This window comes from Rana temporaria, chromosome 7, assembly GCF_905171775.1.
Source record: "Rana temporaria chromosome 7, aRanTem1.1, whole genome shotgun sequence".
Classification (NCBI taxonomy): Eukaryota; Metazoa; Chordata; class Amphibia; order Anura; family Ranidae; genus Rana; species Rana temporaria.
In genome coordinates, this window is record NC_053495.1 from 126,867,709 (window position 1) to 126,883,768 (window position 16,060).

Sequence of the window (16,060 nt, forward strand, 5' to 3'; positions counted from 1 at the left end):
GGTGGGCTTGGGGCACAGAACCCACCCAGTTGTGTGACATTAGCGAATGTATATTTGCTATTGCCACACTGATCCTCCTCCCGGCCAATCAGGAAGCGAGTCACCTGATTGGCTGAAAGGACAGGCGATCCTAGTGGATGCCTAGGAGGAAGGAAGGAGGAGACTCACAGAGGAAGCAGCCGCAACACAAAAGAGGAGGAGAGGACACAGGAGCCGCTGCCCGTAGCCAGTGGGAGCACTGCCCTCCCGCAACCTTGACGGGGTGGGTGACCAACCGACCGGGGGGGGGGGGGTTCAGATGACCTGACCACCGACCTAGAGCATTTGTTTTCTGTTTGCTGACTTCCCCCTAAAAAAAAAAAAATGCCAGCCGCCACTGCAAAAAGGTACAGTATCTTCATCTTTTAGGATATAACTTAGTAAATTTCAGATTTAAAAGCTAACATGGAGGAACTTTTGGCCCTTTCATGGTGGGGACTTTTATCTGGGCTAAAGAAGGTGTAAAATGGAAAAAGTGCCATGGTACCACAGTAATTGGTGAGTGAGGTGAAAGATGGGTACATAGATTTCATTTCAGGACACCTTTCTCTGATAGAAAAAAAGTTTAGTTATATACCATCTGCCATGGTGACTTTTTTGCAGCAGTAGCCTGGTGGGATATTCCATTAAGTAGCATGTGGGATTATTTTTTTAAATATACTGTACAAATGTACATTATTTAATGTGACACGCCTACTTGCATCTTCCAGCATCAGCTTCCTTTACAGTTCTTAACATATGGTCACATGACATCTCATTGCCGCTAAGGAAGTTGATGCTGGAAGACTTGTTTCCACCAGATGCTGCGATGGGCGATCTAAACAAGGAACAGGTAGCTACTGTATATAAAAACCCACTTACTGGCTAAAGCTTCCACTCTGATGTCTGAATGGTGAAGCCTTACATTCCATAAAAATATTGGCCAAGGGGTGCAATAATACCCCACAGACCTCTAGCCCACCCCTGATAGCGAGTAAAGTGCAGCTCCACTGCCAACTATTTGTTTGTCCTACCCTTTAAGGATTGCTACACACTTAGATTGATTCTTCTACATGCAGACACTGCCGGCTTGCCTGGTAAAATTGTCGCAGCTTCAGGAGTGGCAGCTCCACCGCACAGGACTGACCGCCATACCCGCATTCATAGCAAACTTTAGCAACCTTTTGGTCTTGGACTTATCTCGAAATGCTATTGCTACAATTCCTCGAGAGATTGGTAAGTCATCATGCATGTTACTGTTTTTTTTATGTGCTATTTAGATGATAGTACTTTATAAAAAATATTATATTATATCAATTATGCTCATGTTTAGAGGTATAGATACCCATACCTAATGTTCAATAAAAATCCACAAATGTTTAAAAAAACACCTGTCATGTGGGAAATACATGCATTGCTGGCCTTCTGAAAATGTCTGGGATTGTCACAGACCAAGAAAGAGGTATAGTGTCAGAATTCCATTAGGTAGATTCAGTAAGAGTTAGGCCGGCTTATCAGTAGATAAGCCGACCTAACTCAGAATCTATGCCGACTTATGTTTAAGTGTATGCTCAAACAGAGATACGCCTAAACATATCTAAGATACGACGGCTTGCGCCGTCCTATCTTAGATTGCAATATTTCGGATGGCCGCTAGGTGGTGCTTCCATTGGGGTCGGCGTAGAATATGTAAATGAGTAGATACGCCGATTCACGAACGTACGCCCGGCCGACGCAGTACTTTTTTACGCCGTTTACGTTAGAGATAGGCCGCCTAAAGTTAGAGCTTAGCCCTACATGGAATAGTAATGTTAAGTATGGCCTGAAATTCGAAATTTTTACGTTGTTTGCGTAAGTCGTCCGTGAATCGGGATTTACGTAGTTTACGTCCACGTCAAAATCAATAGGCCCTTGCGGCGTACTTAGCCGCAATGCACACTGGGAAATGTAGGCGCCCGGCGCATGCGCAGTAAGAAAAAAACTTCAAAAACGTAAGGTCAAGCCTTATTAGCATAAAACATGCCCCCCTTACACACATTTGAATTAGGCGCCCTTACGCCCGCCGCTTTAGGCTACGCCGCCGTAACATAGCAGGCAAGTACATTGTGAATCATGTACTTGCCTAGCTAACTTACGGCGGCGTAGCCTAAACACGCTAAGTTACGCTGCCGCAAGTTTAGGCCAATGTGTGTGAATCTAGCTACATATCTTTATATCTGCTCTAGGTCATTGACTCAAACTAGTGAGGCAAAGCACCATTATGAAAACCAGGAAACTAAGGCTGGCCATAGATGATATGATTTTCTTTCCTTCCACCACCTTCTTCCACAGGTGGAAGGAAAGAAAATCACTCAATTCCTCACAGTCACTGCTGATGGGGGAATGCCTCCTGCTGCGCTATTGCATTCTGCCAGCAGGGGGGTACGGGGAGCATAGAAGGATACAATGGTTTCTCCCATCAATTGATCGAGCCTGTCCATACATGGTTCTAATCTTGGCCGGTCCCTGCTGAACTGGCTGAGATTCAAACCGTCTATGGCTGGCTTAACATTAAGCTTAAAGAGGAAGTAAACCCGGTATTTTTTATTTTATTTTTAAAACCCTGCACGAGAATGGCAAAATGAGCTAGTATGCATAGCAGGTGCATAGCATACTAGCTCATTATGAATGACAGGTGCATAGCATACTAGCTCATTATGAATAACTTACCTTGCCTACGCCGCCTTGCCTCGATGCCCCTTCCGTGTATCGCTGCTGTGACTGGCCGGAGCGGCGATGACGTCACTCTTGGGCATGCGCGTGGGACCGGCACAATCCCGGCATGATTCCATTCATGGAGCAGGCCCGCTAGTGCGCCTGCGCGGTTGTCTACAGCGTGCATGCGCCGTAGACATCGGTGCCCGTTTTTGGGTAAATATCTCCTTAACCGTGTAGGTTAAAGACATATTTCTTGCACCTACAGGTAAGCCTTAATCTAGGCTTACCTGTAATTGCAAGTTGTGTGGTTGGGTTTACAATCCCTTTAACATAAGCTTAACTTATGACTAGGGTATGTGTGTGTACTAGATTATAATGCCCATTTTGTTGGGTGTAAAAGACAAATAACGAGATCATAGCAAAATATTCCTTGAATGTGTGAAAGCCCCTTTAAAGCGGAGTTCCACCTCTCCCAGCAAAAAATTTAAACTCAGCAACTACACATACTGTAGCTGCTGACTTTTAATATGGGGACATATACTGGTCTTGGAATCCATCGATTTTGGCAACCCAGCCAATGTTTCCATCGGCTATCGGTGCTGCCGCCGCCATTCGTGGTGAGGGGAACCGTCAGTGAAGCCTTTTCGGCTTCACAGCCAGTTAACTACTGCTCATATGCAAAGCACGCTGCGCTTTCTGAATGGCCTGGCGGCGGAGAAAGGAGGAGAGGGGCTGAACTTCCGAATGATCTCGCGGCAGCATTGGAAGAGGGGAGGAGGCAAAAAAGTGGAGCTTCCACTTTTGGGTGTATCTCTGCTTTAAATTAGCTGACATGGATTGTAGATAAATGGGACTGGAGGAAAGAGGGCATGCAGGATAGAGGGATCGAAGGCTGGGTGTAGCATGCAGGGAAGGAAGACATGACTCTGAACTTAGTATTTATTTGAAGGCACAGAGGATTTACTACTGAGCTTATTATGAACTGGTCTTTATTTATTACCATTACCAGGCAGACTGACTAAGCTCCGGGAACTTCTACTCAGCTACAACCGCATTTCTGAGGTCCCTGCAGAACTGGGTGACTGTGAGAGTTTAGAAAGGCTGGAACTTGCAGTAAACAAAGACATTTCTCATCTACCAGACCAGGTAACAGGAAAACCTAATATGTTACAGCTCAACACCAAGCTGCCTTTAAATGTACCTATGCTGTAGGGTTCCCCGTCCACTGTATAGGTTAAATTATAACTAAAGGCAAAACTTTTTTATTCGTTTTGGATAGAATGGGATTAGAACTCTCGTCAGGTTTTATTGCTGTCTGTGCACCTGGGAGGGAGATTCACCCTATCTATTTGTCAGGCTAAGGCCTCTTTCACACTAGCGGACCGTTCGTCCGTTTATTACAAGTCCGTTTACGGACTTGTAATGCATCCCTATGGGATTGTGTCCGTTAGCGGATGGAGCATCCACTAACGTCCGCAACCATCCGCGTCTGTCAGGATCCGGTTTTTCGGATGGAAGAAAACCCTATTTTTCTTCCGTCCGGCGGAACGGATGAAGACGGACAGACGGTTCGTCTTCATCCGATTCCCCATAGGGGAGAGCGGAGGAGAGACAGGGCGGTCTCTGCACTGTGTGCGGGGACCGCCCTATCCGCCGACAGCTCAGCGGGGATTACGGATGATCCCCGCTGAGCCGACAGACAAACACGGAGCGGACACAAAAACGGTCCGCTCCGTGTGAAAGGACCCTTACTGTTATCATCGAAAGTAAAAAAAAAAATTGGGTTGAAACCAGAACAGTAAGAGGGGAAATCTTCCAAAGAGGACACTAATTCTGGCAATCCTGGTGACACCCTGGGATTATGTCGCTTTGGAGGGATTTCTTCTCACTTTCTATTTTGGCTATAGAACAGGAAGTGATGGGAAATCTCCCAAATGGAACACAGATGGCAAAAATAAATAAAGGTGAATTGCTTACCTAATTCCTCACACCCCTGGCAAATAGCGCTCTCCTCTATAGTTTTACTCTCCAGGTTGTGGGCAGGCCTTTATCATTCAGTATTGTACTTGATGGGTAAATTCAAATGCAGCCCAGAATTGGGCTTGCGCCCTGGTTAACACTGAGCTATGCGATTTTACTCCAGCATGTCAGTCCCGATTTTGGTGGCGATTTCACAGACATCTGTTCCTTCTGCACTGATGTCAATAGAAATCGCACCCCTAAATTGCAAAAAGTAGTACAAAAACTACTTTTTTAAATCGTGGCGGCGCTGCATATGTTTAGGACAGTGCCATTTTTGCAGATTTGACATTCAATTTGACATGTCAAAACGCACCAACATAAACCAGGGTTTAAAGTGGTTGTAAAAGGAGAAGGTTTTTTTACCCTAATGCATTCACAGGTCCCCTTCCCGACTTCCATAGACAGACTGCGGCCTGACCTCCGGGAAGTTTGCCCCCCTCTTCCTTCCCCTGCCGCCAGGCCAATTCAAAAGCGCAGCGTGCTTTGCTCATGCGCAGTATGGAACCCGCTGTGAAGCCAAAAGGCTTCACTACCGTGTTCCCTTACCAGGAATTGCGGTGGCAGCAACCCGGGAGTCGATCCAAACATCGGCTGGTGTGCTGACATTGTGGGCTCCCTGGACAGGTAAGTGCCCTTCTTTTATTTGTTTTCACCCAGGCTGGACCTCCTCTTTAAGAAATAGCTGGCCAGCTCAATAGGTAAAAAAAAAAGGAATAAAACATAAAAATAAACCAATGCAGCCACCACATCTAAGAACTGGAAAGCTGAAATACAGTGGAACTTCGGATTGCGAGTAACGTGGTCAACGAGCGTTTCGCTATACGAGCACTGTATTTTTAAAAAACTAACTCGGTTTGTGAGTGTTGTCTCGCAAAATGAGCATGATTCAGGCCAAAGCGGTGTGCAGTACCGCATTTGGCCTGAGGTGGGGAGGGCTCCAGAAAGAAATGCTCGGAAAGACACTGAAATACTCCGTTCCCGAGCCTTTCCGAGGTTTGCCGAGGACAGCTGAACTGTCCTCGGGCCTTTCCATGTGTTTCCGAGGCTCTCCGGCGCCCCCCACCTCTGGCCACATGCGGTATTGCATGCCATTGAAGTCAATGCGGAAAAAAACTTATTTTCGTTTCCATTGACTGGGAAAACTTGCTTTGATATGCCCTTGTGGAACGGATTATGCTCAAAATCCGAGGTTCCACTGTATAATAGTCAAAAGCTGGATCTCAGCACTCCATGTAGATGACAAGTTCTTTTTTCTGGAACAATGAAAATCAACTGGCATTGTACATACTAAACCATGGGAAAATTTTGATAACAATTGGTACATTAAGATCAATATCCAAAAATGAAATTTTATTATTTTGAAACTTGTTTGGCTTTATCACTTCTCTAGCTGTGTAAACTGAAACAGCTTACCAATCTGGACCTAAGCATGAATCAATTCTCATCAATCCCAAGGGCTGTTTTGGATCTCCCAGCACTGGAATGGTTGGACATGGGCAGCAACAGAATAAGTGAAATACCCAAAGAGATAGACAAGTGAGTAACTTCTAGTAGTTGTTTAATTATATTTATACTTTCCATTCAAGTAGCAGGTCTGGACAAACATTTAGGTTAAAATGAGTTGACTCAATTATGACAGGATCAAATGCTCTGCTGAATATATTGTTTTTTGATTTTTGTATGAATGGTCAAATTTCCACTGGTGTATGGCCAGCTTAAGAAATGTCTTACTTCTACAAATCAGATTCCAACCTGTCTTTGGAAGAAGAGGGATGCAGAAGTGCATACCGGTACTTCAATAAGTGAATCCCCACAGAATATCTGTAAAACTGTCTAGATTCTGCTCCATGGGCTCACACAAAACTGGATTACAGGAAATGTAGTGAACTTTCTAAATTATGCACAGTTGTGTCTACTAGATTGCAATGGTAGTTCACCAATTAACTTTTTTTATTTTATTATTGCCTGGAATTCCTCTCACTGTGGTTTTCATTACATAGGATGCAGACATTACACACTTTGTGGCTTCAACGCAATGAAATCTCTGAGCTTCCAGATTCCATCAGCTGCCTGAAAAACCTCAGTACTTTGGTCCTCACCAATAATCTTATGAAGCAGATCCCACTTTGTCTGCAGAGCTTGCACAACCTTCGGTAGGATTTTTTTTACGATCATTGTAAACTTTGTATTATTCGTAATATATGTAGCGCTACCCCCGAAGGAGCCGCTGTTTGATTTGGGATCGGCCTATTAAGTTACCCTGGCGCTGTCTAGGGGTGCAATTGTAGAGACAAACAGTGAGCGAAGGTCCAGACAGTGAATAAAGGTTTTTTCTAATGCTTTATTTTCCAGGCCAACATCAACATCAATTGAGAAGGGTAAAGTTGATGAATAGAGAGAGAGGAAGAACCTTGCAGTATCAGGCCTGGATATTAAATAGAGCAGTCAGTACTGCTCTGCGTAGTACCAATTTGTAACTTGTCGCCACTCCAACTGAGTGGGTAAAGTGCCCCCGGACAGACCCTTTTTTACAGGCCTGGCAGCCGAGACGTCACTTAGGATTTCTGGGAGGAACAGGCCTCTCTCACAGACCCGGCTCGGGCCTCTGCCACAGGCCAATTACAATAACTGAGCTAGATAGATCGATAGATCGAGCGAATCCTCCCAGTAGATTTCTGCATCGGTCACCAGATGACAGCAAACATACCTGTCAGTACTCTGGTCACCGGATCCCCAATTGGTTTGTTCAGGCTCTGTTGGACGACCTGCCTCCGGGTCCTCCTCAAACCGACTCCCCAATCGAACGGCACCCAGCCCGGGATCCTTTCAATAGAATCAGGAACCCAGCCAAAATTGACTGGGGTCCCCTTGTACCTCCGGATGAGGTTTCAAGCGGTCTGCAACTATGGCCAGGTGGGCCACGCCGGCGGGGTCCATGGATGCGCGCACCCTGAAGGTGGATGCCGCACCTGGAAGAAATGGATGCCGCAAAGATTTTTAGAACACATGACACCTGTCACAGATATACTCCTCTCCAGCACGCCCCATGAGGGAAAAACTCCTCTGATTGGCTGCTGGGGAAACTTACTCTGCCAGAACCCCTCTGGCGCCAACTGCTGGCCAGGAATGACATTGCATCCCTGGCCCACAGACTGACCCAGTGGACATTTTTGGAATGACAGAAGTCCCATAATTTGAACAAACAGTGAATGGGAGCAAGGTAACTCTCCCATTCCCCACTAACTTTAGCGTAGTGCCCATACTGAAAGTAAGGGGGTGCTACATATAATTTTGTCTGTATCTATAAGTAGATAAATAATGTATAGAGTTGTTGTTCAAAAGCACCTACATCCCTGTATATATATATGTGTGTAGATTAACCCCAATACGGGGAGAGAAAGTGGGATTTTTTGGGTGCTTATTGAAGATCAAAGCATATTTAAGGACACACAAATTCATAAAAAATCCATATTTTTATTCACAAAATTCATTGTAGTTAAAAATTAAGAGACAGGAGATACAACGCAGTGCATGCTCTTCTACAAAGTCAAGGTTAACAGTCCTACATGTTTCGCCTGGGTTAGGCTTCCTCAGGGACATACAAAGACTTTGATTTATCTCCAAGCTCCTCTATAACCTCATGAGCAGTAATAGTATGCCACCTTACGGAAAGTAGGGGACCCCTACATAAATGAAAACCAGGGCTCAACACTCATACGTGTCAATGCTCAAACACAGATGCATGGAATATCACAGAGGGTCTCAACAAGCGGGATCCGCTCGGGGAGCCGTGATGTACACACACTAATTAGCAGATCCATCTGGTTTGGTGATCTTATATGGTCTTTTTTTTACATCGTCCTCGACCAATAACCCCATTGTGGCAAAGTCAAACTTAAGATATTGTGATGTTTTGCGTCCTTAATCTGTAAAGAATACCTGCTGCTTTGTGCATTCTAGGCTCCCGGGCCATATTGTTTTTGTTTGGCTAATGTGTCAACATATCAATAGGACCCACCTTGCTGTCCTTTTGTTAGCCAACTGACCTTACTTTGTACAGTAAACGTTTATGGGGAACTGTATTGAATGCTTTTGCAAAATCCAGATACACCACGTCTATGGGCCTTCCATTATCTAGATGGCAGCTAACCTTCTCATAGAAGGTTAATAGATTGGTTTGGCAAGAACTATTCTTCATGAATCCATGCTGATTACTGCGAATGATACAGGTGTCATTGCTAAAATCTTGTATATAGTCCCTTATCATCCCCTCCAAGAGCTTGCATACAATTGATGTTAGGCTAACTGGTCTGTAATTCCCAGGGATGTATCTTGGCCCTTTTATAAATATTGGTGCAACATTGGCTTTTTTCCAATCAGCTGGTACAATTCCAGTCAGTAGACTGTTCGTAAAAATTAAGAACAATGGTCTGGCAATTACTTGACCGAGTTTCTTAAGGACCCTCGGCTGCAAGCCATCTAATCCCGGTGATTTATTAACCACTTCCATACTGGGCCAATTCTGGCACTCCTCTCCTACATTACAGGACCCCCAAACATTATATATGTTTTTTTTTAGCAGACACCCTAGGCAATAAAATGGTGGTCATTGCAACTTTTTATCTCACACAGTATTTGCGCAATCATTTTTTAAACACCTTTTTTTTGGAAAAAAAACGATTTCATGAATTAAAAAATAACAAAACAGTAAAGTTAGCCCAATTTTTTTGTATAATGTGAAAGATGATGTTACGCCGAATAAATAGATAGACAATATGTCACGCTTTAAAATTGTGCAGACTCATGACATGGCGACAAACTTTGGTACTTAAAAATCTCAATAGGCGACGCTTTATTTTTTTTACAGTTTAGAGTTACAGAGGAGGTCTAGTGCTAGAATTGTTGCTCACACTCTAACTCGATTCTGAGCGAGAGCTACCGGGGACAGGGGCGTTAAAAAAAAATTGAATTTAATTTTACACTTTCTTTTACATTCATTTTTTTTATCACTTCTATTCCTATTACAAGGAATGTAAATATCCCTTGTAATAGGAATCTATCATGACAGGTGATCTTTATGGAGAGATGTGGGGTCAACAAGGCCATCCACATGCCCAGCGGTTGAACGCTAGCTTAGCTAAATTGCTAGCACTTCAACTGCTGCCTTTTCAGTTGGTAGATTCTGCCCCCTTCCGTGAGTTTGTGGAATGTGCGGTACCTCAGTGGCAAGTTCCCAAACACCACTTTTTCTCACGGAAGGCGATTCTGGCTCTCTAGCGACATGTGGAAGGCAATGTCCATGCCTCGCTGGACAGGGCGGTCAGTGGTAAGGTGCATATTACCGCTGACTCATGGTCCAGCAGGCATGGACAGGGACGTTACCTTTCTTTCACGGCGCATTGGGTGACTACTGGCAGCTGGGAAGGACGCAGGACAAGGTACAGTAGTGTTGGAGGTTGTTTCGCCACCACGCCTCCAAAATGCTACTACTGGTTGTGACACACCTCTCTCCTCCACCCCCTCTTCTTCTTCCTCTGTGGCCTCTTCCTGTGCTGATGTGTCCTCGGAACCAGCGGTGCTCCGTAGGCGTTCAAGGGGCTACGCAGGTACGCAGGCAAAGAGATGCCATGCGGTGCTTGAGCTGGTGTGCTTGGGGGACAGGAGCCACACTGGGCCAGAGGTCCTGTCAGCTCTGCAGGGCCAGGCTCAGAGATGGTTGACGCCACGCCAGCTTAAGCCAGGAATGGTGGTTTGCGACAATGGCACCAACCTCCTCTCCGCCCTGCAACAGGGACAACTGACCCATGTGCCCTGTTTTGCTCATGTCCTTAACTTGGTGGTGCAGCGGTTCTTGGGCAGGTACCCGGGCTTACAGCATGTCCTGAAGCAGGCCAGGAAACTCTGTGTGCATTTCCGATGGTCATATAATGCCAGTGTTTGGCTGGCAGACCTCCAAAAGGAATACAACCTGCCCAAGAACTGCCTAATCTGCGACATGCCCACCAGGTGGAACTCTATGTTGGCCATGCTGCAGCGGCTGCACACGCAGCAGAGGGCCATCAATGAGTATCTGTGCCAATGTGGCAGCAGGACAGGGTCAGGGGAGCTTGTTTTTTCCCCCCAAGCCAGTGGGCCATGATCAGGGATGCATGCACTGTCCTGTCACCATTTGAGGAGGCCACGAGGATGGTGAGCAGTGACAGTGCATGCATCAGTGAGACTGTCCCTCTTATTCACCTGTTGGAGCACACGCTGCGTGGAATAATGGACAGGGCCCTTGAGGCAGAACCCTGTGGTCTGGACTTGCTGATCCATTTTTCCAGAGCATCAAAACAGAGTGCAATGCAGAGTGACTACTTGTAAAGTTGGAGGTGTAGTAAGGAGCAGAGCCGCAAGAGCTGATGCTTCCTCTGTAGTGCTGGCTCATGTTCCATGTGGAGTAATACCAACTGTACTCCATCTCTTATTCCGGGTAGTAGTCTCCAGAGTGATGCCAGCAGCAGGAAAGAGGAGATCTTCAGGTCAGTGTGAAGCAAAGCACTGGGCATAATAGTATAGGGCTGCCTTTACAATGATGTGCTGTCGAATGCCACAAAGGGCTCAGTCACAAGTGCAGCAGGCACAGCTGCTCCTCTGAAAAGCAATCCAAGTGTGTTTGACAGGTGTGAGGAAGCGATATGTTGCCTCCTCACCACCTGAATTAAACCAATGATTGCCGTGCAATGCACATGATTGCGAAACCGTAGAACGGCAATTAGAAGTTTAAAGGTGTCAGGAGGCAACACTGTGCCTGGTGATCCTTGACTTCTCCCATGTTGTTCAGATAGATCTCCACCTCATTAAGGTTTCCTTCCCCGATATATCAGTGGTGTTGAACCTTTTTAAACTTGTAATCTAGGCATACATCCAGTGAATAGTTTACAAACTCATCACTGACAGTATACTATTGTTTTGGAGCCACAAAAAAAAAAAAAAAAAAAAAAAAAAGGTAAACTTGTATTACTTGCATTTAGTGTCTACTTTTTATTTTTTTTAGGTACATTTATCCAGTACCCATGAAGGTGTTAAATTGTCAGCATTTAGTTAATACCATGGATTAATGCGTGCCCAGAAAAGTTCCCCATAACAATACACTACCCTCAGCCACTGACGCAAAATCAGATGGATCCATGGATTAATACTGTGTATCCCAAATTCTGACCTTACATGTTGCTGCTGCAGAAATTGTCAATGTTTTCCCTATATTCAGTCATCCAATTTTTGTGCTTCTATGTTCCACTGTAACCTGATGTTCTTGTTAGCTGACAGCAGTGGTTAGGGTAATGAATGAAAATTCGCTGATGTCCGGTCAGCAAAATTTTCTTCCAGCAGAGGTCTGAATATCACGTTAGTACCAGTGGCGCCTTTTCGCATGTGCCAAAGTGCATGTTGCTGCAGCACCATGTGGCTTGGTGCGGTGCAATAAAAAAAAAAAAAAAAAGTTCAAGGACTTCTTTTCCCTGTGATTTTTGCGGGTAGTGCAGCCCATTAAAATGGGCTGACCTACTCATGACGTGTGTACCTAATGCACATGCACAGATTTAAACCCATTCTTATATCAGCGTCCTCAGTCCCCTCCTTCGTCAGGAGTGTCCTTAGGTTCCCCTTTACATCACCCCCTCCACCCCTTTCACAGTAATGTTCTCATACTTCCTTGACATCAACCCCGACAGTACTGTCCTCTGCCCCTATTTACATTATCCCCCAACATTACTGTCCCACGTCTCCCCCCCATTACAGTCCTCAGCCCCCCCCCCCCCACATTACTATCCTCAGCACCCTTCACATTACTGTCCTCGTTGCCCCCACATCACAGTCCTCAGCCTTCCCCAATTTGTTGTCCTCAGCCCCCCCCCCCCCACGCGCACACACACACACACACATTACAGTCCTCAGTCCCCCACTTTAATGTCCTCAGCATCCTCCACATTACAATCATCAGTCCCCCCACTTTAATGTCCTCAGCCCCCCCCACACACACACACACGCATTACAGTCCTCAGTCCCCCACTGTAATGTCCTCAGCTCCCTCCACATTACAATCATCAGTCCCCCCACTTTAATGTCCTCAGCCCCCCCCCACACACACACACACACGCATTACAGTCCTCAGTCCCCCACTGTAATGTCCTCAGCTCCCTCCACATTACAATCATAAGTCCCCCCACATTACAGTGCTCAGCCCCCACTTTAGTGTCCACAGCTCCCCCCACCACATCACAGCTCTCAGCAACTCCACTTCAATGTCCTCAGCCCCCCTTCAATGTCCTCAGCCCCTCCCCCCATATTACTGTCCTCGGCACACACACTCCTCACTCCCTGCAACTCCCCTCCCTCACTGTCTTACCTTACACAGATTAGAGGGAGGCACAGCATGTTTGAATGGAGGGAGGGTGTTGCAAGATGGTGATTGGCTGCTAGTAACCAATCACCTGCTTGTTAACCTCAGGCAGCTTCACCCTCCATCCAAAACTGTCTTGCCTCCCGCTGTCGGCTCTGTGAGGATTACAGAGTGATGGCAGGGGGAAAAAAAGGCTTCTAAATGGCAGTAACACGGCAGTCTGAATGGGAATGCATTGCAGTCTGCATTTGGCCCACGGTCCACCATTTAGTGATGCCCGGGTTATGGCCTTCTGCTGCTGTAATCCACCCAGTTCAAGGTTTAAAGTACTGTGCATTGGGCAGTGCCCTTTTACAGTTTACTATTGGGAAAGGTGTTTTACAGAGCAGTTTTAGGCTGCATTCACACAGGCGGCCAGGAGCGGATAGCAAGCTGCGTTTTAGATGCAGCAACACTTTATGCTATGGGTGCCTACAAATTGTCTGATTATATGCAGTCAGTTTGTGTGTGGCCAAAACTCGGCAAAAATGCAGAGGCTCTATTCTTATGAAATTGCTAAGATGACCACACCCTTCACCACTTGTGTTAATAAAGTGTTTTTGACCACATAACTACCACTCACTGTATGTTTCCCACCATGGAAGGTGAACACCCCCACCAATTTTCAGGCAACAATATAAGTAATTGTAGTACTGACCAAGCTCCATTAAGCTATGATGAACAGTAGAGGAGTCCACAAACAATTGCAAGCAAATTCAGAAAAAAAAACATTTTTAGAATGTATGCACGGGTAGAAACAAATCTGAAGGCTTTCTTATAGAAAGGGAAAAGATCAACTTAGTTTAACTGTAACAAAACACTCCTGATCAATTTAGAACAGTGGTTCTCAATCTGGGGGTCGGGACCCCCTCGGGAGTCAAATGATGATTTGCCAGGGGTCATTAAAAGAGAGTGAGAAACAAAGAAAAGAGGCAAAGAAAGAATAAGAGAAAGAATTAAAAAAAATATTAAAAATAAAACGGCTAAAGAACAAAACGCCTACGATTTTTTTTTTTACTGTTAAGGGTCCCCACAACTTGGGAAATGTTATCAAGGGGTCACAGCACTAGTAAGGTTGAGAACCACTGCTTTAGAAGGAACATTATACAAAAGATATTATTCCTTGTAGGTGTTTAGCCAGAATTCTGGTAATACTAGCCATCGTCTGATTTTACAAATATACTGTATAGTTATAACCTAAATATATTGAAGAATATTGTAAAACTGAATAACTTAATATACCATTATGTTCTCAGGTTTGTAAATTTCAGGGATAACCCATTAGCGCTTCAGGTCACTCTACCAACCAGTGATGAAGAAGAGGAGGATGAGAGAGAACTGTTTGGCCTACAGTTCATGCATGCATATATCCAGGAGATCTTAAAATGCAACAACTCAGGTATTTTTCCCACAATGGCCTTCAGTCTGTCATTTAAAATCTCCCTTTTGTATTTTCAGCCTCACAGAGACAATGCTATTTACCGTTAGGAAATTTCTATTTACAGCTGAACATCAGGCAAAACGTTAAAAACACAAATATAATTTGTACATGAAGCCGTTTTCCTTGCCAAAGCATTTGCATTTATGTATATGAAGTTCTAAGATTTAAAGCAACTATTTCACTAAAGTTTTAAAAAGGCTTACCTGCAAAGAATAAGGTTTAGGCCTTATTCGGCCAGCTTATATTATGACGTGGAAACACAGCCACATGTCCTATGTGATGGGCATGCAGGGAAGGGTGAATTGCCCCAAACACACACACTGTCTGCATTAGGGACCACTCTCCCATCTCTGCACATCTGTCACATTAGGATGAATGTTCATACATCCACTACGACCCTATAGAGTAATATGGGCTGCCTGCATGCAGCTCCAGCTGCATAAACATGGCACTTATTCACATTGTACACGCCACAGTGTGAATTAGGACTTATACTTCCCCTCCGGCACTGTGGATCTCGGCAGTCTTCAAGCGCTACACTGGCTTTTTTTTTTTTAAATCAGATACACTGTGTGCCGAGGGTTCTCTCTAATGCCCCTTACATCACTCTTGCGCCTTGTTATGGTCATAGAGTACAGAGAGGAACCAGGCTTCTGACACTCTCTCATGCTACAGATTTTTCAACAAGGGTAGCGAAAACAGAAAATTGTATCACACTTACTGTAATATTATTTTCCTGGTGCCTATTTATGGCAGCATACATGTGATCGGTATTCTGCCATGGAGGCAACAGAAAAACTGAAAATTGTATCATACTTACTGTAATTTTCTTTTCCTGTTGCCTATCCATGGCATCTTACTGCCATGGAGGCACCAGGAAAGACTGGTGGTGCAAGGGTAAGCATTAACCTCTTATATTATTTTTTTTTAAGGAAGTTTTTAACACTTTTAAGCCTAGCAACTGAGCCACTTTAGGGAATATATTGGCATCACCTCCTTGTACTCAGCCTGCTCATTGGATATTAAAATAAAAGAAGTAATTGGCTGATTCCACTACTCTGCTCATTCTGCTTTCTTCTCCTGTTAGCTTGTGCATGTCAGCAGTGAATGTGACTTTCAACAAACAATTACTGGTAATGAATCAATCATTGACATTTAAACACATGCAGGGGGAAGATTCACCTGCATTGAAAGTTTGTTCGGTGTCACATTCACTGCTTTAGGCCCCTTTTACAGTAGCAGACCAATCGGGTCCACCTGTCAATTTTTTTAGGCGGTTCTGATTGGTCCCTCCAGTCTCCTCTATGAAGCGGCAGGTGTCAATGTTCATGTGAAGGTTGACAACCGCCAACATCTGATGCGCTAAAAACAGATGAATGGGGATCGTTCCCCACCCGTCTGTCGGATCGGATGGCAGGCATGTGTAAACGGACAAACGGTCTGTTTACATCCAACCACCCCAT

General features: G+C 45.0%; 1 protein-coding gene across 4 annotated transcripts in view; it reads left to right on the plus strand.

The window, feature by feature from the left end:
- Positions 1-16,060, plus strand: part of LRRC39 (leucine rich repeat containing 39) — a 54,787-nt gene that overhangs the window by 37,690 nt on the left and 1,037 nt on the right. For 2 of the 4 annotated variants that reach the window (XM_040359950.1, XM_040359949.1), the window contains exons 4-8: positions 1,098-1,254; positions 3,725-3,861; positions 6,128-6,273; positions 6,738-6,890; positions 14,413-14,731. In XM_040359950.1, coding sequence (XP_040215884.1) covers positions 1,098-1,254; positions 3,725-3,861; positions 6,128-6,273; positions 6,738-6,890; positions 14,413-14,644 — 825 coding nt within the window. In that variant the 3' untranslated portion in view covers positions 14,645-14,731. Of the gene's footprint in view, positions 1-1,097; positions 1,255-3,724; positions 3,862-6,127; positions 6,274-6,737; positions 6,891-14,412; positions 14,732-16,060 lie in introns of those variants that run through there. The other 2 variants (XM_040359948.1, XM_040359951.1) reach the window with 2 other exon arrangements.